Source organism: Chiloscyllium plagiosum, chromosome 11 (assembly GCF_004010195.1).
Source record: "Chiloscyllium plagiosum isolate BGI_BamShark_2017 chromosome 11, ASM401019v2, whole genome shotgun sequence".
NCBI classification, from domain to species: domain Eukaryota; kingdom Metazoa; phylum Chordata; class Chondrichthyes; order Orectolobiformes; family Hemiscylliidae; genus Chiloscyllium; species Chiloscyllium plagiosum.
The window spans coordinates 66,752,532-66,779,269 of record NC_057720.1 but is presented as its reverse complement, the minus strand read 5'-3'; the positions used below and the strand labels follow the sequence as shown (position 1 = coordinate 66,779,269).

At 40.8% G+C, this 26,738-nt stretch overlaps 2 protein-coding genes across 3 annotated transcripts in view; one reads left to right on the top strand and one right to left on the bottom strand.

The window, feature by feature from the left end:
• Positions 1–1,058: 1,058 nt before the first annotated feature.
• Positions 1,059–15,331, bottom strand: LOC122554502 (type I iodothyronine deiodinase-like). 2 transcript variants are annotated; one of them, XM_043699632.1, is made up of 4 exons: positions 14,919–15,330; positions 11,484–11,627; positions 10,558–10,757; positions 1,059–1,580 (listed from the first exon to the last, which is right to left on the bottom strand). In XM_043699632.1, the coding sequence occupies exons 1-4, from the start codon at positions 15,301–15,303 to the stop codon at positions 1,479–1,481; spliced, it is 831 nt and encodes a 276-aa protein (XP_043555567.1). In that variant the 5' UTR covers positions 15,304–15,330; the 3' UTR covers positions 1,059–1,478. The 2 variants fall into 2 exon arrangements, with proteins under 2 accessions (XP_043555567.1, XP_043555566.1); XM_043699631.1 differs by lacking the exon at positions 1,059–1,580 and adding an exon at positions 3,284–3,639 and having other exon boundaries at positions 14,919–15,331.
• Positions 15,332–15,815: 484 nt separating this feature from the next.
• yipf1 (Yip1 domain family, member 1) overlaps positions 15,816–26,738 on the top strand; it is a 32,066-nt gene continuing 21,143 nt past the window's right edge. The window contains exons 1-2 of the mRNA XM_043699628.1: positions 15,816–15,963; positions 18,723–18,801. Coding sequence (XP_043555563.1) covers positions 18,771–18,801 — 31 coding nt within the window. The 5' untranslated portion in view covers positions 15,816–15,963; positions 18,723–18,770. The remainder of the gene's footprint in view (positions 15,964–18,722; positions 18,802–26,738) is intronic.

The following is a 26,738-nucleotide window of genomic DNA, read 5'->3' as shown; positions in this document are numbered from 1 at the left end:
GGAAGAAGACAAAAAGGGTATAAGTCTGTGAGAGGGTGGGAGTGTGTATGTCTGTACTCAGGAAGTACTCAGGGATGCCCTCATAAGAACGGGGTACGATGCTCAACTCATCGACGCCAGTTCCAACGGGCCACAGCAAGGAACCGTAATGACCACCTCAGGAGAAAGACTTGTGCTGCAACCGACAGGGTACCCTTCGTTGTCCAGTAGGAGCTGAAAAACTACGCCATGTTCTTCACAAACTGCAAGACATCATCAATGAGGATCAGCATCTCGCCAATCCCTTCCCCTTCCTCCCCCCCTCCCCGCCCCATTACAGTGTAAACTTTTGCTATGTCTTAAACAACCACCAAACCTCAAATAAATCAATGTTTGTAGCAAACAGCCCAGCTTTCAGGACAACTCCATACAACCCTGTCACAGTAGGCACTGCAAGACATGTCAGAGTGTGGACATGGATACCACCATTACACGTAGGGACACCTCCCACTATGTACGTGGCAGGTACTCATGTGACTCAGCCAACATCGTCTATCTCACGTGCTGCAGGGAAGGATACCCTGAGGCATGGTACATTGGTGAAACCAAACAGAGGCTAAGGCAATGGATGAATGGACACCGCACAACAAACAGACAGGAGTGTTTCCTCCCAGTTGGGGAACATTTCAGCGGTCCAGGACATTCGACCTTGGACCTTCGGATGACCATCCTCCAAGTCTGACCGGGACAGGAAGCAGCGAAAAGTGGCCTAGCAGAGGCTGATAGCTAAGTTTGGTACCCATAGGGAGGACCTCAACTTCTTGTCACACTACAGGTGACCACCATTGCACCACACACACATACACAATCTCAGATTTAGACCCCTTTACACTTACACACATATACACTTTCTCCTCACAGACACTCAACCCTCCCACCCCAGAAACACACACACACACATTTGTGGGGTGAATTTGTACTTGCAGAGTTACATTGAGCTTTGCTCAAAAACTGCATGAATCCATGTAAGACTCTGTTAACTCTTCTTAGATTAGAAGCAGTCTAAACATTATGGCACACACAACAGAACACAGGGGGCTAACACCTTCAACATCTCATCTGGCTGACAGCAATTGTTACAGCTAACCTGAGAATGTAACTTTTTAAAACGTTTTGTGATTTACATATGAAAGAAGTGAAATAATCATGGTCATTCCAACAGGGGAGAGACTTAACAAACAATCAAGGTATTTTTCAATGTATAATTTTAGTTACACCACACAGTAAACTTTTACTATAAATTCTGTGTCTTACAATTGTGTACTCCACAATCACCAGAAGGAGCGGCGCTCCGAAAGCTGGTGCTTCCAATTAAACCTGTTGGACTATAACCTGGTGTTGTGCGAGTTTTAAGGAAATTATAAATATGGAAAGACCCTTATTTGATTTGCTTGTATTATATCATTTGTTTGCATTTAAGAGTGCCAATGAAAACCATCTCAAAGCTTCCTGCTGAGTGTGGTTCCACCAGAGTTTTTATTTAGATTTTGTAAAAGTAATCGTACTTCTTCAAGTTGATATCCCCAAGACCCCCTTCCACCCTGAAAAACAACAAGAAAGAAAATTAGTTAGGCGGATGAATTAACAGAATCTCTGCCAAAGACGATGATACATCAACTTTGTTTGTGACCCAGGTTTAACAAACTCTACTCCCTTTCTTCATAACAAACTCTACTCCCTTTCTAACTTTCTCATCCATGAGATTGTACAACTGCGATTATTCTGCTCCATTCAGAGTCAGGAGTATAAAACACAAAGTTGAAAAGTGTGGTACTGGAAAAACACAACAGGCCAGGCAGCATCTGAGGAGCAGGAGAATTGACGTTTCGGGCATAAGCCCATCTGCAGTCCTCACTTTCTCCTATAAAAAAACAAACCAAAATACTGCTTGCGTTTTTTTCCCCATGTTCCTTTAAGCTTATGTTATCCTTCACAATAAAATTCTAAATTAAAAATGATCAAAACAAATGATATATTAATAAATTTGGTTAGTTCTGGTCAGTCCTTATGTTGGGCCATATTAGATTGATGGCTAACATGTGTTTCAGAATACAATAACATTAACAACAAGGGTTTAATTGCATTCGGCTAGAGCTGGATTTGGGACCTACTTCCTTATCCTGCCAAAGGAGTGGAAGGCATTTATAAACTACTACTGAAAAAAGGAGGTAAAAACCACAATAAAATGGATCAAAATCAATCAGCAATGAGTCATGTACTTGCCTTCAGGAACAGCAATGTGACCATCCTTTTTATTCATGAGGTGAGGATGTCACTATTTATTGCTGTATTAAATACTGTATCAGCATTTAAGGACCATTCCTAATTGGCAATAGGGCAGTTGAGAGTCAACCACATTGTTGTGGGTCTGCAGGTGCATGTAGACCAGGCAAGGGTGGTAGATTTCCTTCTCCAAAACGAGGATAGTCACCCAGATAGGTTTTTCTGACAATCGACAATGTTTTCATGGTTGGTATCAGACTCTTAAGTGTCGAAGAGTGTGGTGCTGGAAAAGCACAGCTGGTCAGGCAGCATCCAAGGAGCAGGAGAGTCAGTGTTTCGAGCACAAGCTCTTCATCAGGCAACTGCAGTCCTCACTTTCTAACAGACTTAGAGATCTTTATTGAATTCAGATTCCACCATCTGCAATGGCAGGATTTGAACCTGGGTCTCTTATTAGTCTAGTGATAATACCACAATGTATTCTCGCATACAGATGCATCAAAACAATTGTCATGGTCAGTAGTATTCATAAACTTAGCTGTGTCCACTCAGTGATAGGTTTCTCATTCTCATTATGTGGGGGAATATCTAGTTCCACAAGGAAGCTTTACCACCAGCCCTTTTGTCATTCACTGTTTTACATTTTATTTCATAGTTTAATTAGACTGATATTACTGAACCTGGGCTGAAGGTCAAATGCCAACTTAATGGAAAATTTTACAATAAAATCTCCACTGTTTCTCATCTGTGTTGCAACTGTTGAACTGATTCTTTTTTAACCATTGATTGAGAAAAGAACAGAGTAGAAACAATTTTAAACAAAATAGACAACTCTGCACCACATTCTTTGAATCCCTTTGGCCCAACAAGTCCACATCGACCCTCCAAAGAGTATCCCATCTAGACCCATTCCCCTACTCTATTACTCGACATTTACTCCTGACTATTGAACATAACCTACACATTCTGAACACTATGGGCAAATTAGCATGGCCAGTTCACCTAACCTACACATCTTTGGATAGTGGGAGGAAACACATGCAGAGACAGGGAGAAAGTCTGTGTGGAGTTTGCACAGTCGCCTGAGGCTAAAATCTAACCCAGGTGCCTAGCACTGAAGCAGCAGTGCTAACCACTGAGCCACCATGCTGCCCCATTTCAATTTCTCTTCAGACAAGAAACAAAATTTCTACTTTACTTCAAATATTAATTCTTCAGAATTATCTCTAGCACAATATTCAATAATTCAGAAAATTAAACCCACAAATTTGCTTATAAATTTACCCAAGTTGTCTTCAAATTATTCCAACAGCTTTGATCTGCATAGCTCAAAACCTCAGGCCTCATGAGCATCTCTGGCATTCTGTACATCTTCTCCTGATTGGTTAGATATTTTAAAAAGCAGCAATCAAATTAAGACCATTGGCATAGGTGCAGAAATAGGCTATTTGGCCCATCAAGTCTGTTCCACAATTCAATGGGATCATTACTCATCTGGTAATGCTCAACTTCACTTTCCTATCGTCATAACCCCGGATTGCCTTCCTAATTAAACATCTAGGAGGAAGTGAGGACTGCAGATGCTGGAGATCAGCATTGAGAGTGTGGTGCTGGAAAAGCACAGCAGGCCAGGCAGCATCCAAGAAGCAGGAGAATCGATGTTTTGCGTATAAGCCCTTCATCAGGAAACTTATGCCCAAAACATCAATTATCCTGCTCCTTGGATGCTGCCTGACCTGCTGCTTTTCCAGCACCACTCTCTGACTAATTCAAAAATATGTCTATCTCAGCTTTGAATATTCTTAATAACCAAATTTCAATAGTTCTCTGGTAAAGAATTCCACATATTACAACTCTCAAGAAAAGAAATTCTTCATTGGTCCTAGAACAGACAACTCCCTTCTGAGATTGTACCCTCTAGTCTTAGACTCCTATAAAGGTGAAAGCAACCTCACCACACTTACCCAGTCAACACCCCTAAGTATCTTAGGTCAGCGCTCATTCCAAGTCCAAATAGGACATGCCCAACCTAATGCAAGAAAATTCTTCCAAACCTAGGATTAACCTAGTGAACATCTCTAGATTATTTCCAATACCATTTCCTTAGCTAAATGAACCAAAACTGTTCACAGTATCCCAGGTATAGACTGACTAGTATTTTGTATAATTTGAGCAAGACTTCCCTATTTTTAAACTCTGCTCACTTTGATATAATGGCCAACATTCCATTTGCCTGCCCTGTTGCATAGTAAACATGTTTAACTTTGTGATTCTTACATGATGGATCCCATATCTGTGCTTTCTCCATTTAAATAATACACACTCTTCTCATCTTGTTACCAAGGTGCATAACTTCACATATTTCTACATTATAATCCATCTGCCAAGTTTTTGTCCACTCACTCAACTTGTCTTCATCCCTACCTTCTTCTCCTCACCACTTGCCTCCCCACTTATGTCTGACAAAAATAATAGGACATTCATTTCCCTCATGTATTGTAAATAATTGTCCCAGCATAGATCCATTTAGCAAATCCTTTAGTTCCAAGTTGCCATTATAATAATAATACCCACTTATCACAATTCTCTTTTCTATTACTTCGCCTATCCTCTGTCCATGCCAACACCAACACCATGGACCTTCATCTGTAGCCTTATAGGCGATACCCTACTAAATCCATTTTGGGAATCTAAATATATTAGGTCAAATAGTTCACCCTTATTAATCCTAAATGTTACCTCCTCAAAGAATTTTGATACATTTGTCATGTATTATTTTCCCTTCATGAACATTCCAGGAAACATCTCTGGGACACATGCACCAAATAATCCCACCGCCCTGTGGCTGACAACTTCAACTCCCCGTCCCACTCCGCCAAGGACAGGCAAGACTTGGGCCTCCACCACTGCCAAATCCAAGCCACCTGAACACTGGAAGGAGAACACCTCATCTTCCACCTTGGCACCCTCCAACCACACAGCATTAATGCTGACTTCACCAGTTTCCTTGGCACCCCTCCTCATTCCAGATCCAACCCTCCAACTTGGCAGCACCCTCTTGAACTGTTCTACCTGTCTGCTTCATCCTCCCCTCTGACCTACAGTTATCACCCCCCCATCTGCATTTACCTATCGCCATTCCAGCTACCTTGCCCAACCCTCATCCCCGTCCTCCTATTTATCTCTTAACCCCCTTCCTCCCTCCACATTCCTGATGAAGGGATGTTGCCCGAAACATCGGCTCTCCTGCTCCTTGGATGCTGCCTGACCTGCTGTTTTTCCAGCGCTACACTTTGACCCTTCATGAAATATGACAACTGCTTGTTTATGATGCATTTCTATTACACACTTTATAACGGATTCTTAAAATTTTCCCAATGACAGATATTAAGCTAACTGGCCTGTACTTTCTTTTTGTCTTCGTTCTTGAATGAAGACGTTACATTGGCAGTTTTCCAAATCTCTAGGACTTAGTAGAATCTAAGGATTCTTAGAAGATTACTAATGCATTCAATATCACTGTAGCTTTACAATATGCAGAGGAACCTCTATTATCCGAATGAGATGGGCAGGCAGTATTCAGTTCTGATAATTGATTATTCGGATAACTGATTCAATGGCTCTCCTCTGGGGCTTGGGGTTTTCTGAAGTTTCCTTTTTTCTCTCGCTGTCTGCCTTGCTCACCCTCTCTGTCTCAAGGTTTGTTTCGGAGCAGACACTTGTTTGGAAGGGACCCGCAGCATTGCTGAAGTCTCTCCCTGCTGTTGCTTCACTTCAATGGGGATTGACAGAGTGAGCACTTACCAAGTCCGCTCCCCATTCAGGAGACTAGGCAGCAGCACACGGCGCAACAGCCCCCTGCCACCCCTCCCCCAGCACACCCCCACAAGAGGGTGGGGACAGGAGATCAGTCATTTGGAGACGTTGCCTGGGCTCCCATCAATGTCCAGGACTGTTCTTGGCAGCAGTTCAGTAAGCCGAATTCACTTTTAATCATTGTAAACAAAAGATGCGATCAGTGTTGCTGACACCTCTTTGATAATAATGTTTCTATTGGGATCCTGAGATCTTCCGATTATCTGAAATTCAGATAATTGAGGTTCCTCTCTATGAATAAGGGAAAATGAATGTTTTGTCAAGCCTGTAGATGACAAAAATAAATGGGAAGGCAAGTGAAGAAGAAAGAGTGTACAGTAATAAAGGAATGTAATCTTTAGCTATTGCCTTCAGTATTCTAGGATGTCCAAGGGACATGGGCATTTAGTCCCATTAGGTTCCCCAGTACTTTTCCTCACCGATAGTAATTTTCTCCCCATTTTTCCCCTTGATTAGTATTTTTTGAATGATATTGGTATCCTCCATCATGAAGACTGATGCAAAAGCTATCTATTCAACTTGTCATTTTTTTGGTTCCCCATTATTTGCCCAACCACCTTTTCTTCGGAGCCTTTGTTTACTTTGGCGTCTCTCTTCCTTTCTATCTAATTGAAGCAGCTCTTATTGTGTTTTTGTTACTTATTCATTTGCCCTGTTATGTTCTCCCTTTTTTGACGATCTTTTGTTGGTTTTTAAAACTTTCCCAATCCTCTAGTTTATCAGTAGTCTTTTGTAACATTGATTTTTTTCCGTTCAAATTTGATACAATCCTTAACTTTCTTGGTTAACTAGAAGACCATAAGATATAAGAGCAGAATTAGGCCTGCTCCACCGTGGCTGATATGTTTCTCAACTTCATTCTCCTGCCATCTCTCTCGATTCATAGAACATGGAACGTTGCAGCGTAGTACAGGCCCTTTGGCCTTCCATGTTGCGCCGACCTGTGAAATTAATCTGATGCCCATCTAGCCAACACCGTTTCATTACTATCCATATGTATGTCCAATGCCCATTTAAATGCCCCTAACGTCAGCGAGTCTACTGATGGTTTAGGCAGGCCGTTCCATGCCCCTACTATTGCTTGATATCTGTCCTAAATCTATCACCCCTCAATTTAAAGCAACAGCCCTTCACATTAGCCTTCACCATCCTCGGAAAAAGGCTCTCACTGTCCACCCAATCTAACCCTCTGATTATCTTATACATCTTGATTAAGTCACCTCTCAACCTTCTTCTCTCCAACAAAAACAGCCTCAGTTCCTGCAGCCTTTCCTTGTAAGACCTTCCTTCCATACCAGGCGACATCCTAGTGAGTCTCCTCTAAACCCTTTCCAAAGCTTCCACATCCTTCTTATGATTTGGTGACAAGAACTGTACATAATACTCCAGATGTGGCCTTACCAATGTCTTCTACAGCTGAAGCATGACCATGTGCCTCTGAAACTCAATCCCCCTACCGATAAACACCAACACACCTCTATCAACATGGGTGGCAAATTTCAGGGATTTATGCACCTGGACACAAATTTCTCTGTTCATTTACACTGCCAAGAATTTTACCATTAGTCCAGTCATCTGCATTCCTGTTGCTTCTTCCGAAGTGAACTACCTCACTTTGCCCAATTAAACTCCATTTGCCAGCTCTGCATATTATCTATGTCCCTCTGTAACCCACAACATCCTTTGGCACTATCCACAATGCTGCCTAGCTTAGTGTCATCTGCAAATTTATTAACACACCCTTGTACGTCAACATCCAGATCATTTATAAAAATGACAAACAGCAGTAGCCCCAAAACAGATCCTTGTGGCACACCACTGGTAACTGAGCTCCAGGATGAACATTTTCCATCAACCACCACCCAGTCTTCTTTCAGCTAGCCAATTTCTGATCCAATTCGCTTCAATTATGAAACTCCATATTTTGTGCAATAGCCTACCATGCAGAACCTTATCAAACACCTTACCAAAGTCCATATACACCACATCAACCTTCAACCTGTTTTGTCACCTTCTCAAAACGTTAGTTGGGCACGACCTACACTTCACAAAACCCTGTTGACTATCCCAAATCAAGTTATTCCTTTTGAGATGATTATAAATCCTCTCTCTCACAACCTTTTCCAATACCTTACCCACAACTGAAGTAAGGCACACTGGCTTATAATTACCAGGGTTGTCCCGACTCCCCTCCTTGAACAAGGGAACAACATTTGCTATCCTCCAGTCTTTTGGCACTAGATAAAGATCTAAGTCAAAGGTTCTGCAATCTCCTCCCTGGCGTCCCAAAGAATCAGAGGATAAATCCCATTCGGCCTAGGGGCCTTGTGTTGTCAGATCTTACAAAATTGCTAAAACTTCCTCTTTGTCAACTGCAATTCCATCTAATCTAGTAGACTGTATCTCCTTGACATTGGTTTTAACATCTTTCCAGTGACCAATTATAAAGAATGTAATAACAGAGCATTTACTAATGAAGAACCTGTCTTAAACAACTTGGCCTCCACAACCTTCAGCAGCAACCTGTTCCACAGATTCACCACCCTCTGGCTGTAGAAATTTCTGTCAGTTTGAAGGGTCAGCTCTACAGTCTGAGGTTGTGCCCTTGGGTTCTAGAGTCTTCTACTAGCAAAAACATCTTTTGCATGTCCACTCTATCCAGGTCACTCAGTATTCTGTAAGATTCAATGAGATCGCCCCTCATCCTTCTAAACTCCATAGGGTCCAGATTTATCCTCATAGGACAAGCCCTTCATTCTTGAAAACCTCCTCTGGACCCCCTCCAATGCTACACATTCTTCCTTAGACTGGTGACCCAAAACAATATTCTAAATACAGTTTGTACTCAGCCTTCTCCAGTCTCAGCAGTACAACACTGCTCTTGTATCCTAGCCCTCTCAAAAATGAATGTTAACATGGCATTTGGTCTCCTAATTGCCAAGTGAACCTGCATGTTAACCTTGAGAATCCTGATCTAGTAACCCAAGACCCTTTGTGCTTCAGATTTCCAAAGCTTTTCCCAATTTAGACATTGTCTACACCTCTATTTTTCCTATCAAAGTGCATAACTTCACACATTCTCACATTATATTACATTTTTCGTTTCTTTGCTCTCCTAGCTTGTTAACCCTCTGTTGCATTCAGACTTCCTCGACACTATCTGTCCATCGACATGTCTAACCTCAATTGGTTTATTCCCTCCCTAGTATCATTTTTCCTAAATGGGATTTCTCTTTACTGAGTCAAACTGTTTTCTTAAATATCTGCTATTGTTCATCAAGCATCTTTTCTGTTAAATCTCTGCCTTCATTCCTTTGAAATTATCTTATTTACGTTTGCCATGGTTGTTTCCAAACGTTTCTCACTCTCAAACTGAATGCAAAACTTTACCATATTATGGTCACCGTTTCCTAAGAGATATTTTATTCTGAGGTAATTTACTTCATTTGCTTTATTACATATTACCAGACTCAAAATGACCTGATTCTGGTTGGATTCACAACATGTTGCTCTAAGAAACTCTCCCGAATACACTGAATGCTTCCTTATGGCTACCCCTGCCAGTTTGATTTTCACAATCCACATGAAAGGTCACATACGATTAATGTACATCTTTTTCACATGTCTTCATTACCTTCAGATTTATTTTCTCTGTCTAACAGTAGAGCTACTGTTAGGGCCCTACAGACTACTCCCAGCACTGCAATTTTCCCCTTATTTTTCATTTCCACTCTTACAGATTCTGTAATTTACTTTCTAAGATCATTTCTTGCTAGCATGCTTATTCAATTCCATACTAACAAATCTACCCCATCATTCTTTCCTTCCTACCTGTCCTTTCAAAAAGTCACACACTCCAGAATATTTAATTACCAGCTTTGCTCTCTTTGTAATATGTCTTCATAATGGTCAGAATATCATACCGATGAACAATTATTTGTTCTGTTAATTCATTTATTTTCTTCCATTTACCACATATTATCGTAATCTAACTCATTTGTCTGAATACATGATACTTGATTCAAGCAATAGGTGCAAAGAACAAGCCAGGTCCCAAGCTGTTTTTTTTTAAAGTCGTGGGAGTTCGGTAAATAAACACCATTATGAGCATACTATTTCTTTTAAAAAGATTGAAAATAATGCTATGACTGAGGAAGAGAGAGACTGAAAGCATAGCAAGACCAGAGTACAGTAATTACATTAAGGCAGCTTTGAACTGAATTATTGGAGAACCACGCACATGCAGAATTGTAACCCAGTAGGAATAGGCTTCTTCAGAAAAAGCAGATGGCTGAAAGTGAAATTAATCATTGTGTTCCAAGGTTTCAGTAGAAAGAATATATCAACTCAAAATAGAGAAATGAGGTGAAATGTTTAAATAGACATGGATTTCATCATGAATGTCAAAATACCAGATACCTTGTAAATGACTTTGCCATTGAGCACCACATAGAGTCTTTCTGGCATAGCTGCATATTTGACACAAGATGTATTATCCATAGTGTCCACTACCACTGGACATTGTGCCTTCTCATTTAGCAATAGCCTTGCTGAATCCAATCGCTCACTTAAACTCTGATGCTGTTTGATATCCACGTTGTTTTTGAAAGCCCAGCCATCTAGAAATAAAAAAATAGAAACTCGGGCAAAAATTGAAAAGATTGTATCATACCTGTCATTTTGCTGTAAATGATATGGAAAACTGCAACTTTTCAAATTGGGAATGAGTAGAACTAGTCAAGCTTGACAGAAGACAAAACACCAGACTCTATTTACGTAGAGAGAAAGCAAAACATATTACATTTAATCTGTTTAAACAAAATCTAGGTAAAGGCCTGAGTACATTCCACTGGAGACCATAATGATTGATAGTGTTAAAGGACATCTGGATAAATACATGAATAAGAAATATTTGGAAGGATATGGGCCAAGCACAGGCAGGTGGGAGTACTTTAACTTGGGATTATGGGTGGCATGGACTGAAGGGTCTATAAAGCAATTAAGGAAGCAGTGGTACAGGTAACACCAGGCTTTGCTTTATATTTTCTCATGGAATTCATCTCTCGTGTGCAGTATTTAGTCAATAGGAAGTAATAGCTAACCTTACACATCTAACACTTGCAATTTCCAACTGGTTCAATTGTTATTAAATCAGATGGAAAATCCTACTATGCTATCTCGTCATAGGTGACTGACTTACATAAATCAGCTTCAGCCGTGATGGACTAGCCAGCAGTCTGGGACTGGAACCTGGGTCATTGTAGAATCACTTACTACCTAGTCTTGGGTAAATATGAAAGATAAAAATTTGATAAGGATTAGCAAATTCACAAGTTTTTTTGTACCTGTGGCATGAGCCTCTGGTATGTAGACAATAAGGAAATCAGCTACAGATGTAAATTCTTCAACAAGCTGCTTGAACTCAGCAAACTTGAAAAGAAATGGGGGTCAGGAGCAGCTGCCAAAATTCAAGATCAGTGGTCTGTTGTCTAAAGAGAGAGAAAATAAAATCCATGAGTGTTGATACATACAATGGATAGAGTTAAAGTTCAACTTAGCAAGAATATAAACTGTTCCTTAACCTGATGAAGGAGTAGCACTCCAAAAGCTTATGATTTCAAATAAATGTGTTGGACCATAACCTGGTCTTGTGTGGTTTCTGACAAAAATATAGTGGTCATTTAGCATGTTCCAAGGTTAGTGACAGAGAGGTTGCTGAGCTACACTAAACAAAGACCATCAGTGTGGATAAACATTTACTGATGGGTACTCAGAATTATGCACAAACATTTACCATGTAACGTAATAGGCAGTGAAAGATTAACAAGCATCAGGCAGACCAAAGAACATCTTTGGTCATTCACCTAGTTGATGGCTCTCCAGGTCAGCTAATATTTATCTGAGCCCCTCAGAACAGCTCATGCTGCAGAGTCATGCATTACTTGGGATGAACCTTGGCAAAAACCACTGTCTTTTCCTGGGCATGCTTTGCAAAAGGCACATTCCTAGAAATGGATGACAGTTATTGTCCCCAGCACAGCCACTTCAAGGGCAAGAGGGTTGAGATTCCAGACATACAGCAGTCTGTTTTATAGATCTGGTTATGAGGCCATCTGTCAAATGACTTTTGACAGACTGCTCAAGGAAGCACTTGACAGGATCCACCATGTCCTTTTCTCAGAGCTTCTAAAATGTTATGTACAGACCACTTGCAGTCAAAGGCATTCTTCTGCATAATTATTTCCACAAGGGACAGATGGTACAACATGATCCTGCAGAATAGAGCATCCTGTTCAACACTGGGGACAGATCTTTCAAGCAGCCCTTTGCAAACAGCAACACTAGGCGTTTGTGCATTGTGACCTACGCACAGCTTGTTGTAATCATATACAAAACAGGTGGCCATCAGGAGGACAATGAAGTTGAACATGCTGCCTCCCTATATATAGCATTACATGCTTGATCATTCAGTGCTAGTGAAACATTTCACCATATTTATTGGCATAATTTCCCAATGTTAGTGTTATTACAAATGACATTCCTCAAAGGCAGTGCCACCTTATTACCCAAGATAGAAGATAGGGAGGGGCACACTTGTGTGAACTATTTACCTTATATATTCACGTAAAGGTCAATCTCATGCAAACTTTGGCCATAAAAACAAATCCTCAAGTAGTGAGTGACCATAACTTTTAACAAAAAAATCCAAACTTTGTGTACGCGCCGCCTACTCACTGCTGAAATCAAACTCACCTGGTGCAAAGCTACTTGATAGAAATATAGAACAAAACACCATTGAAGGCAACTGTTCGGCTGCTCACATCTGTGCACGCCAGCATGTAATGTAATGGATCCGGGTTTATTTCCCACACTGGGCAACTGTGTGTGGAGTTTGCACATTCTCCCCGTGTCTGCGTGAGTTTCCTCCGAGTGCTCCGGTTTCCTCCCACAATCCAAAAGTGTGCAGGCTAAGTGAATTGGCCATGCTAATTTGTCTGTAGTGTTTGGTGAAAGAGTAAACGTCGGGGAATGGGTCTGGGTGGGTTGCGCTTCAGCAGGTCAGTGTGGACTTGCTGGGCCGATGGGCCTGTTTCCATGCTGTAAGTAATCTAATCTAATCTAATGGTCATTAACCTTCTGGTATCCCATTAACAGAGCAACATAGCATCAAGTCAGAACAGCAGGCACACAGTCCAGTTCAAACTTAAAGTCTTTGAGCTTGCAAACAAGACAAACCATTGAATTCTGTATTTGCTGCTCAAGGTATCAAAAGGAGAACTTGAGATTGGAGAAAGCTCTCTCTACAACTTAGGCGAATATCCAAAAATAAATGTGCAAACAGAGGAGTGCCTAACATATGTTGGTTTTAAGGGGTGTAGTTGCAAAAGTGGTCAATTAAAATCATTAGATGGTTCCTTGAGAAACTAACTGAATTCCGGTCTAAAACAAGCAAATTAAGCACTGCAGATTTCAAAGCCAGCTCTGGATGGTACAGGAGTTTGAAGAGAAACAGTTTAGTTTTTACTGTGACAGATGACCAAGATTTCACTAAAATTAAAAACAGGCTCATCATATTTCAATGGTTTATAAATCAAAACCCCAACTAGTCAAATGGTGAATGAAGTATAGGGGAAAGCACTGTTTGTGAAGTGAACTGATCATGAAAATAGTATATACATACAAAATTGTGCATACGTTCAATGGAAATTCAGAAGAAAACATCCTAAAACAACTTTCAGAAGAAGGAGTGGTTGCTCATGTTCAGGACAGAGGGCAGATGAGTGAAGGTGGTTTGAAAACAGGACTCAAGAAAGTTGTTTCTGACAAAGAGGATTCTGTAGGGGAAAAGGTCTCATCTATGATGTACTGAGATTAAGCCTCCTGATGAAGTTACTGCTTGTTTTCAGACTGATGCATCTTGCAAAACAATCGGGTTTATTTGGTTCAGAAAATGAATAGTTGGGTGATTTTATGGACTTTAATACTAACATTATTTTCTATGCTTTAAAAGAATAAAGTTATAAATCTCAACATCAGGTTGTGCGACTTTTAACTTTGTCCACCCCAGTCCAACACCAGCACCTCCACATCATTAAAAAGCTGGATCTGCAGTTTTTTTCATCTCTAGGCAAATATATCCATGGCATTTGTTTTCCAAGAATCAAATTAACTTCACGAATTTAGGACACAAATTAAAGAACCATATAGAGGTTATTTATAAATAAAATCATTTTCATCCATTTGCGCTACTTTTGAGATTTGTGCTAACAATCTCCGACCTGGCAACTCTGACAAAGCGAAATAAAGGCACCCAGTACATTTAGCTTCTCCAAAAAAATTACTCGCTTATACTTTCCCAGAAACACATTCTCGACGTGTAAAATGTTCAGCCTTGCTATTTGATTACAAACTCTGATTTTAGAAATTCGACATTTACCTTAACGTGTATTGCGTGTAGAGTCTGTACAAAACTAAATTCTTCAGAAGGAACAATGGAACACACATAAGTTACGGTTGGTCTATGTAAAGCGGAATTTACTTGGCTTAAATTTTAACTAGAAGTTCGTTAAAGTAAGTATCCCAAAGATATCGGAAAGATTTTCGGATTTTCTCACAACTATCTCGAGATTTACCATCGAGGAATTCAGTTACATTTTAAACCAAAGGGGGGGGGGGGGGAAGAAAGAGTCCATAAATCCCATAGCCCATAACCTATTCCTGCTAGCAATTTTAATTCTTACCGTTGCCCGAGTGTTAACAGTTTAATTAATAGCGTATACCTTTCGCGAAATCGAGTAGTTTATGTTCTTTATTCTCCAAATCGATGACCCGTGTGTTGGGAGCGGGATAACCTTTGAAAGCATCATCTCCACAATTCATGATTAAGATTTGCATTACGACTTTGAGAAAGCGAAAGCTGAAGAACGTTGGCCCCCAGTCTTCATATTTGAACTTGGGGTTTTGTGACATGGTGATTTTCAATCCCATTTTCAGCACGAACTTCTTCACCATCTCGGGAAAGAGGTAGATCAAGATTTTGCCAACGGACACACAAAGACAAGCCACAAGCAGCTGGACCAATGACGCCAGGCAGCTAACCACTTTCCACAAATACACAGCTAGCTTCTCCATGACGGCGGAGAAACTACTGCTCCTGCTCTCCATCCCTCTCCTCTTGCTTTCGCTGCATTGCTCCGCCTACGCGCGCGCTCTCTCTCTCTCTCTCTCTCTCGATGGACCTGCACCGGGCTCCTCCTCCACTTGCAGCACGAGTGGCACGGTGGCACAGTGGTTAGCACTGCTTGCCTCACAGCACCAGAGACCCGGGTTCAATTCCCGCCTCAGTCGACTGACTGTGTGGAGTTTGCACATTCCTCCCACACTCCAAAGATGTGCAGGTCAGGTGTTAGGTGTAGGGGAATGGGTCGGTGTGGGCTTGTTGGGCCGAAGGGCCTGTTTCCACACTGTAAGTAATCTAATCTAGTGTGCTCTACCGACCCTCTCCAAACCCCGCTTCCATTCTTCTCTCTTCACCTCCACCCCGCCCTCCTCTTGTTGTGTCTGCTCCCTCTCTCGCTGCGCTTGCGCGAGTCTGCTCGCACCCTCTCTCCACTTGATGCGCCTGCGCGAGTCTGCTCCACTTGTTGCGCCTGCGCCGCCTCCTCTGACAGTGAGACCCTCAAATTACATCATTTCCTCAGTGGGTGGAAACGTCGGCGGGGAGGGCCTCCTCGGGTATAAAAGAGATGAAAACTGAAAATCATCCGATCCAGAGAAAACAAAAATAAAGGCAATGTATTGAGTGGAGATCCAAACACAACTGAAGTGAGTAAAACTGGACACATTATACATTTGTAGTCGAGCCGTCAGCTTCCATTGATCAAGTTAGAACAACAGTAAACATTAAATGAATCAGCAGAGAGTGATGGAGAGGGTCGCATAGTTTTTAAAAATAATCTGTCGGTGGGGTCTGACAGTGCCTTTAAGAAAGATCAGTGCGGCTCCGAATCCGATCCGGACTAGGTCCCTCATCCTGGATCCGGATTTAAACGGCCAATGTAAACACTGGGGTGGGGGTGGTCTGGGCGTGCCCCCTCCATGTCAACACAGTGGAACCTTACCATTCCCATGATTATAAACAGGGAAAGTGAGTAAATTATCACCGTAGTAACCGCTCCTTTAAAATCCGTAAGGGCTGTTTGATTTCCCCTTCCCACTCCATTTCCGACATGACCATTCTCCTTTGCCACAAGGAACCAAATCGCAAATTGGAGGAACATCATCTCATCTTCCGCCTGGGCAGCCTACAGCCCAGAGGACTCAACACTAAGTTCTCCAATTTCAAATAATCGCCTTCCCTATCACCCGACTTTCTCCCTTCCTTTCCTCGCATTGACCCTGCTTTCCAACTATCAACCAGATTCATGCCTTCTATCGACCAACCATGTCGTACACTCTACCTTCCTGATGAAGGGCTTTTGCCCGAAACGTCTATTTTCCTGCTCCTCGGATGCTGCCTGACCTGTGCTTTTCCAATCTCGACTCTGATCTCCAGCATCTGCAGTCCTCACTTTTGCCTGTGTTCACCCATCACCACCTCACCATCCTGCCCCCACCCCCACTTGTTATCTGCAGCTCCCCTTACACTCATCCCCAGTCCTGAAGAAGGGCTACACCTGAAATGTTGACTTCTCCGCCTCCTGATGCTGCCAGGCATGCTGTGTTCTTCCAACTTCCTGCTTGTATACCAAGAGCTAAATGCTACGCTGCTTGGAAATCTGACATTTAAAAATATATTTGCCAAAATGCTGGATTAACCCCACAAGTCTGGTAGCCACTGTGGAAGAGTCCTATCAGACTTGAAACGTTACCTCTGTTTCAGTCACCACAGATGCTGCCAGACCTGCCAAGTTTCTCCAGCATTGACTATTGTTAATTCCCTCAAAATTCGGTTCTCCCAACGGCAGCACCATTTTTAAAAAAATTTTTATTGACACATGTACTGGGATACAGTAATAACTGGTGTTTTGTGTGCTAACCAGACAAATCATACCTTATGTATGTAGATCAGGGAAATAGAACGCAATGCAGAATATAGGTGTTACAGCTGCAGAGAAAGCACAACTCTAATATATGAGAGGTCCGTTCATAAATCTGATACATGTTTTCAAACCTTCGTATCTTCTGCCCAGTGGAAGAGAATATAACTGGGTAGGCTGCTTTCCCAAGGTAGTGGAAAGTGTAGTTGGAGTCAGTGGAGGGAACTTTCTGTAATTTTGTGCAGTTTTGGGAAGAGCAATTGCTATATGGTGCATCTGGATAGGATGCTATCTACACACAGCTAATAATTTGTAACTTCCCAGGGATAGGACCATCAGTTTTAAGGTACATTCAAGATCAGGTCATCTCAGCGGAGCTAATAATTTGAAACCAATGCACTTGATGAGGAGACAATCTGCAGTAGTATCAAAAAAGACCCTCTGCTGTTGTTCACAGCACATTGTTGATTTATCATCCTTGCCTTAAGTAACTTAACATTCTAACCTTCAAATCATGACTTTGCACATCATGAAAGGATAGCTTCTGTATGGAAGATACTATAATTTGTCAGATATAAGCAGAGTAACAATACGAAAAATAAGCAGGTATCAGTTACATTACAGATTTCACTTAAATCTTAACTAACTATAATGTTTTAGTAGATTGGAAGTCTAACTTAATATTATTTTTCCATTAAAAATCTAAGCCAAGCTTTTATGTCCTATAATTATTATGTCATTGCCGTAGCACCAACCAGAGTAATGTTTCAAAAGGTATAGGAAAATGTAATCAACTTAGAATAGATAGATTCTGGTGGCCTCTTATATTGAATAGTACCTTAATTTTCCTTGCTTTCGAAAGGGTCTTGACTCATTTGCCAGGAGTACAATCCCATTGGTTCCACTTGCATTCATGGCTTATTCATGATTTTGCTCATCATGTGTGATTGAGATATAAATTCAGATTGGAAGGCTATTTGACAATCAAGACATCACAGCTCAGTTGCACCTTTATTTCATCTACTATCTCAGGTACATACAGTTCTAGTAAGCGTCACTGGTGGAAACATTTACCTTTCCCCAAACTAGGGGTGATAAAAAAGATTGGTTAACCTGACACCATGAAAGGTTAGAACAAGGGATGTTTTGATCAATTCAGTTGAGCCTAAATCATCTTTGGGGAACCAATATTGAAAATTACCCATGCTATTGTGTTCCATGCTTAACTATTGTATAAGAGTGCTTAATCTCTTTAGTTATCAGGATATCAACAAGACTTCTGTATATTTAAATTAATATTAGCTTGTACACTGTATAGGAGCGATACTGTATGTTAAAATGTAAACCCATTTGTTTACTTTTGCCAATTTATCTAACAATTTTTGTATTAACTTAAAATTTGTGATGTTTCTTTTGGATTTTGATGCATATTAATTTGGACATTTTATATCAAAATATTCCCATGCTTTGTGTTACAGGTAAATTTTATAAGGGTTTGAATGTGATGTCATCTGTTTTTGGACTGGAACTATTTTTATTTTTCAGACAAAAAGTCTTTGTGTTGATCATTTCATTGTTCTGTCAATCAAGTAAATGGCAGCTGCAGATGATTTACAATTTCAAGGTAATTGAACTTTATGATTGAGTTTTGAATGCAATGATATTTGCTTCAGTTTTTTACCATTGTACAATAATACCTCTTACACATTTATGATTATCTTCTGAAGCTATTTATATTTATTCTTCATGGAAACAGTTTTACTGTTCCTTACTCCTATTTTTTAAAATTAAGTTTGTTACTTTTAGAACTTTCATCAAGATCAGAAGATGGTATGAATCAACATTATCAAACTTTTTAATTCTTCTTGAAAGCATCTGAATTAATGGAGAATACTGCAGTGTTATATTAATAACAATTCCAAACATGTGCCATTATATGCATCTTCTTCAACACAAACGTTTGGTTTTTTAATGGCAATTTTCCAATCCAGCTTTTAACAATAATGTTTATGAATTGATTAAAGTAAATTAAAGCATAAGTTGATACATAAATATTTCTAATAGGGAATATTGATTTTTGGGTTGCTCACTTAATGATTGGCAGAACTGGAAACCTCTTAACCCATTTTTTTGGTAGTCACTTAGTTCATTTTTGACCACCTGATTTCAGCCATAATTTAATCAATTTCCCTTCCTATCTTTAACTTTTCATATTCTTTACAAGTAGTTAAATTCCTGTTTCTATTTAGTATTTAGATGGATTAAGCTCTATTTTAACTAATATTGGAACCTGTGGTTTCTTAACTTATGTTCATTGTTGATAAATGCATTGTGTTTGATCCATCTAAATATTAAAGAGAAATAGGAATTTAACTATTAATGCATAACATGCAAGGCACTGCCTCAAATTTGTCAGTGAGCTAAGAGTTTGAGTGTGAATGTATAGCCCATTTTGGTTGTGAGTGACTTTAACGAAAAACAAGGCTTCAATCATGAAAAAGTTAAAGATTAGTTTAATACAAAATACTGTTGCAAATAAAACTGATAAATTGCTAACTAAATACATGATGAAATGAAGATGAGAATAAACTAAGTTATGAAATTCAGTTCACTCCATTAAGATGTTGTTCAGGCTCATTGCTTACAGTTGTAGTATTAGTTTTCTGAAGTGGGGGTGAAATTCAAAAGTTGTGTTCAGGAGCTGAGATGGCTTCCCAAGTCAAATACTCAAGAGTTTGCCTTTGGACTCCTTAGGTGGGGCATTTTCAGTTTCGAGTGAAGTACCTTTTCTTTAGTGGTTACACTGGCACAAATATTTGAAAACTATTTGGTTTTCTGAATACCTTCTCTGTAATTTCTGGTGTCAAGAAGAAAGTCCAACTCTCATGGGATGCTTAACTCAGAACAATGGATGGAGTTGTCTTCACAAGTTCTCCTGAGATCTCTACATAAAATATCTGTTTCCAGTCAGACATTCAAAATTCCCCTTGGTTGCTATCCTAAACTGTCAAGCCATGTGTCCAGATCAGTTATTGGTTTAGCCCAGGTTTGGAGCATATTCCCATCTATTAATTTTAGCTGAAGTAGTTTTTTTAAATTAACTATTTTTGCCATCAACTTGAATGGTTCGCAATCTTCCCAGGTTTGGTGAAGTAATAAAGAACTAGTCATACCTTCAGGGAATTCACTCCAATTGAGTTTTTATTCAACCCTATTGAAATACTTATTAAATTTCAAAAATCTTCAATCCTTCTGGAGATAAGTGCAGTGTGGTTCTAACCATAATTGAATCCACAAGAAAAGTCAGATGACTTTAAAGTTCCCTTTCTATTAATTTTTAGAAGGAAATTGCAGTCCATTAGAAATTTGTAAAATTCTAACTACATTTTTGTGACCTCCCACTTTTCAGGAACTGAAGTTTTTGCTTTACAGAAAGGTTTTGTGGAAACAGAAGAGAATAAATATACAAGATTTTTTTTCTCCATGGACATGCACAGATAGTTGATGATTGCATCTTTCCCTTAGGTTTTATTGGAAGATTCCCATTTTTTTTCCAGAGTTTGGAAATTTACTGGACTCTCTATCAGTAGCTTTTTTTATCATTCAGAGCTGAAAAGAATGAAGAATGAATCTGACAGACATATACATACTTGATTGCTGCTTTTTATTTGGAAGCATATTCTGTACATTTCCCAGACATAAAACCTATTACAGGGGAATTGCAATTATCTGAACGTGATGGGCAGGCACTGTTTATTTCGGATAATTGACTATTTGGTTAATTGATTTTCTGTGAAGTCTGCTCCCTGTTCAGGAGGCTAGTTGGTAGCGCACCGCACGTGAGCCCCTGCCTGCCCCCTCCAAAGCCGCCCCGCCCTCCCATCCGCTCCCCAACCCCCTCAGCTCCCCCCCCACCACCACCACCACCATCACCGTTCAGAACTATCGCTGGTGAGGTGCTCACCTGATTATGGTTCAGCTCTCCCTAAGCCTAGTGATCGCTCTGAAATGTCAGTATCTACGCTGGTTGGGAGTACAAAAGACCATCTTGACAATGTTTTCTTTGAGGTCTTCGAGCTCTTGTTCTCAGAGATCAGATCGTGGCTGTCGGGGGAGCCAGCCATCTCATCGTGGAGATGATGGACATGTTGGCAGTACCTGCAAGACAAAAGAGAGAGGAGGAGTTGCAGCAAATGGTTAGAAGTCCACGTGCAATGGATGACACTGATAGCAGGGTTAAGGTGGGAGTTGCAGTGGAAACATGCATGTCCTATGTCAATGCAGGAGAAGTCCTGGTCTTCTGTATGGGCCACAATTCTCTTGCATGGTGTATTTCATCCATCCTTTCTGCCCTATTATGGATTATCTTCTGTAATAAGGGTGGTGTTACGTGAGATGAAAGTGACAGTACAACTGTTAGTGCTGGTGAAGGTGGCGGTAAGGTAATGAGGAGTTCTGATAGACTGAGTAGGCAGCACAGAGGGCCTGCTGGATTAGTGGTGTGGGAGATCAGGTGAGAGAAGATGTTGCGGGCAACAGTGAAAGTGGCAGAACATTAGCCTTAATCGGGATAGATGGAGTAGCAGAAATGGAGTGAGTGAGGAGAGAAGAGTCTGGCACTTGTGCAGGTGCAGCAGAGAATGTTGTTGACCTTATGGTACTGCTGCCATTCTTCTGCTCTGTACAGATGTCAATGACCTGTGTGATCAGGCTGCCAGAGGCAGGTGCCATGGCCTCCCCTGCCAGTCCTCCAGGAAGAAGATTCTTCTCCTTCGCACCACCCCTTCAACGAGTACCTTTGGGTCCCTGTTGGAAAATTGTAGCTTCATCTTCTCCTTCCCTGACATCTCCTGGAAACATCCTTAACTGAGTGGAGCAGCTTCTGAGCGCCAGTACTCTTTTGGATGAATAATGTTCTTTTAAAGGTGGTGGAATTGCAAGGGATGTTGGTATTTTGGTGGCTATCCGCTGAGTGGCAAGTTGTTCTGCAAACAGTGTGTGAAGGATAGTGCTGGAATCGATTGTGACAGATGCTGTTGGGGCTAGTGAGGCAACTTAGTAAAGCCGCCTGGTAAAACTGGCATTATTTGGGCTTAGCCAAAAAGTATGATTCAGCCCTTTATGTTCCCGGCTGACAGTCTGGAACCAGGGAACTCAATCTCTCCATAAGGGGTTGGCTATTTAGGAATGAGATGAAGAGGCATTTCTTCCCTCAGAGGACACTGAATCTTTAGAATTCTCTATCCCAAAAGACAGTGGAGGCAATATGTTCAAGACAGAGATCAATGGATTTCTAGATCCTACTGGCATCAAGGGATATGGAAATGCAGGAAATTGACATTGAGGTAGATGATCAATCATAATCTAGAATTGCATGACTGAAGGGACTAAGTAGCCCATTCCTGCTCCTATATTTGCATTTTTGTCAATCTTTAAAATTTTTAAAGACCACACCTATTAGATGACCATGATTTGTTTACTTCTTTCAAACTCCAGATACTTTTACAGAGATTCCTTCAAAAGTAGTAAAGAAGGAATTCACATCTCCCCCTTCCAACTGCCTTTCACGTCTATCTTTCTTCACTTCCAGCTCCAATTCTAGCTTTTATCGGTGCAAATCCCTTTCTCTCTCTTTCTTGTCTGTTCTGCTCTACTTTCTGCACAGGCTGAGGAAACCCCACCCACCACCACATTCTACAGAGGGTTCATTGACAGTACCCTGAGCTGCTACATCACTCCCTGGTTCGGGAATTGCACCATCTCGGATTGTAAGACCCTACAACGGATAGTGAGGACAGCTGAGAAGATCATCGTGGTGTCTCTTGCCTCCATTACAGACATTTACACCACATGCTGCATCCGAAAGGCTAAGAGCATTGTGGAAGACCCCACATACCCCTCACTTAAACTCTTCTCCCTCCTGCCATCTGACAGAAGATATCAGAGCATTCAGTCTCTCACAGTCAGACTCTGTGACACTTTCTTCCCCAAAGCCATCAGGCTCCTTAACACCGTATGATCGGACTCTTTCCCATCTGAAATTCTTTGCACGGCTTCGAATTGCTGCTAGAAAAATTTCTATTATTTATCATTCTTCTATTACACTGCAACTTGTGTTTTTTGAACTTCTTATGTGTTTTATGCCGTATACGATTGTGTAGTTTGTGCTGTCCATGTAGCACCCTCAGTCCAGGAGGAATGCTGTCTCATTTTTAGTGTATAATTTGTATGTGGTAGAAATAAAAAGCTACTACTCTACTCTTTTCTTTCAGAGTTTGAAACTTTGACTCTGCTTTCCGGCAAAAACTTCGACAAGCTCTAAATTGTGAGGGAGGCAATGTGGAACTCAAAGAACATTGACAAGTTGGTAGAGTGGGTGGGCCGGTGCTACGTGAGGCTCAGTGCAAAGAACTGTGTGGCAATGAGCTTTCATCAGAAAGAATTTTGAAAGACAATATTAAATAGGGGGTACAATTCTAAAGGGGTTGCAGGAGCAGGGGGATCTAGGTGTGCACGGATCACTGAAAATGGCTGGATAAATGGAGAGAGAAGTTAATAAAGCATGCAGTGTTCTCGGCTTTATTAAAAGGGGCATAGAGTGAGTATAAGAGCAAGGAGATGATGTTCAACTTGCCCTAGTTCTCAGCTGGAGTGTTGTGTACAGTTGTGTAATGGGTGCCATGTTTCGGAAAAGGTGTGAACACGTTGGAGAGAGTGCGGAAGTGATTTACAAGAATGATTCCAGGAGTGAGAAATATCAGTTATTAGGATAGTTGGGATTGTTCTCTTGGAAAGAAGAGGGCTGAAAGGAGATTTGACAGAGGTTTCAAATTCATGAGCAGGCTCAATAGAGTAAATGGGAGAAGTGTTTCAGCTTGTAAAAGAAAGAGAGAGCAAGAGCATAGTCTTAAAGTGATGTGCAAACAAAGCAAGGATGATGGGACAAAATACTTTTAAGATAGCAAAGATTGGAATGCATGTCCTGGAAATGTTGTGGATTCAATTGAGCCATACAAGAGAGCACTGGATGTCATTTCGATAGAAATAGTACGTAGGGATATGGGGAAAAGGTTGAAAATTGACACTAGGTAATGAAACCAGTGCAGACACAATAGGCCAAAAAGCCTCCTTCTGCACTGTAGCAATTCTGTGACTCCTTTTTGGCTTGACAACTCCAGTTCAATGTTCAGTTCTTTCTATTCTATTTGTACTAAAGAACCTGGACTGTTTCTGATTTAGCTTCTGCTGCTTGTTTTGACTCTGGAGTGAATTCAAAGTACTCAGCCAAAGTTTTCAAGAATTCCTGTCTGTTTGTCTTATTGAACATTTGAAATCTTACATGCTTAACAATAGTATTTAATTGTTCCATGTTTATGTTTCACCCTCATGGAACAGCACAGGAACAGACCCTTCAACTCCTCTTATCTGAAAATTTAAACTTTCTTGACTGATAGAATCTCGCGCGTGAAGAATTGCCATCTTAATTATTATTGTTAGTATTTTTATAAACAAAGTTAACAGCTGTTTTGGTTGCAAACAATTTTGACTTTTACTTCCCTTCAACTTCCAATTTCTGTCCAGTTCAAACTTTGGCTCTTTTAAAAGCAGACTGTATCTCGGCTTTTAGTATACAGAGGAACCTTGATTATCCGAATACCAATTATCCGAAAATCGGATTATCTGAAGGAGACCACGAGGTCCCGATAGAAATGTTACATCAAAGACATGTTTCCAACAGTGGTCGCGTCTTTTGTTTACAGCGATTAAACAGGCACCGTCTCCAAGTGACTGACCTCCTTTTCTTTCTCTCTTCTCTCTTCTCTCTTCTCTCTTCTCTCTTCTCTCTTCTCTCTCTCTCTCTCCACACCTGGAGTTCTACAGAGGGGTGTACCCTAAACGCCCCCCCACCCTTCCCCAGATAATCCGACCAACATTGTCCTGTACAGGGCAGAGGTGGAACCTGTCAATAAGTTGTGTGTGTGGCTGTGTGTGCACGTGTGCGCGCTATTTGAAGACTTACCCCACAAAGGCGGCAGGTTGAGGAGCGAGTGGGGGTGGTATTGGTCAGGGGCGGGGTCTCGTGCGCTGTGTGCTGCTGCAGTCACCTGAATGGGGGAGCAGACTTTTAAAAACTCCGAGCCCCAGAGGGAAGGCATTTAATTGATTAATTGAATAATTGATTATCCAAACGAAATAGTGCCCGCTTATCTCGTTCGGATAATCAAGGTTCCCCTATTTGGCATTGGCTCATTTTGCAATGTGTACAATACCAGACACAAAACACCAGTTGTCAAAAGCATACACAAGGCATTTCCTCAGTGGTTCTTGAGATAATATGTATGTATGTGTGCATAACCTCTGTTTAATTTATGAGTGATTCAATTCTAAAAAAGTTTTAGTCTTAAGATGAAAGTGAGTTTATTGGAAAATATTGTTGTTTGTTACTTAAGTACAAGTAATAAAATTACTTGGTAAATATGTACAAGATTGAAATGGAGCTGAGGATAAAATATATTTATAAAGGTGAAATTCATGTCATGTGTTAGGATGTTGCAGGTGGCAACTCTCAATTGAAGTCTTGGTTGTTTGGAATAAGAAGTTGTGTTCAACAGCTATGGTGGCTTGTGAAGTTGAATATTGCCTTTGTAATAAACTCAGTGGGTGGAGTAGTTTACAGAGCATGTGGAAATACCTTTTCTTTACTGATCTGCCAATTCCTTTTCAGCAAAACAAAGAGGATTTATGGTCAGCCCTGTGTAACTTCCAATGTCAGAGAGAAAATTCAACTCCCACATGCTGTTCACAGTAGTTCAGCTGAGTGTAGGGCCTGGAGATCTCAGATCTTCTGAAATCTCAGATCTTGCACACAATGGATGTTCCCAGTCAGACTTTAATATAGTTCAAAATGGAAAATGGCTGCTCTTTTAAGCAAATTCCATATTAAATATTGGATTAGCCTGGATCTTGGTGTAGTTCTATGTACGTTTTTAGACAAACATTTTTAAAAACTGACTCAATCATGAACTTGAATGGTTCCCATTCTTCAAGGTTTAATGACAGGGAAGAGCTACACACAACTCCAGAGAGGCTATTGCTAATGAGGCAAATGGACATAATTTGGCAGATGGAATATAGTATGAGGAAATGTGAGATTATACACTTTGGCTGGAGTAATAAAGGAAGAGAATATTTAAATAGAGAAAGACTGCAGAAAGCTACTAAACAGAGGGATTTTGGAGTCCTTGTCCATGAATCTCAAAAAGTTAGCATCCAAATTCAGTGGGTAATTAGGAAGCAAATGGAACGTTGGCCATTTAAAGGGAATGGAGTGTAAAAGTAGGAAGATTTTGCTAAAACCGTATAAGTCACTACTCTGTAAGGTAAAAACAATGTCAAGCCAGCAGATAAAAGGAGTGCAGTGGTAGTCTGGCGCACTGACCTCCACACTGCTGAAGCCAGATGCCAACTCGAAGACACCTCCTCCTACCGCCCCCTCCACCATCACCCCCCCCCCCCCACCCAACCATCATCTCCCAGACCAAACAGAACCTCATCACCTCC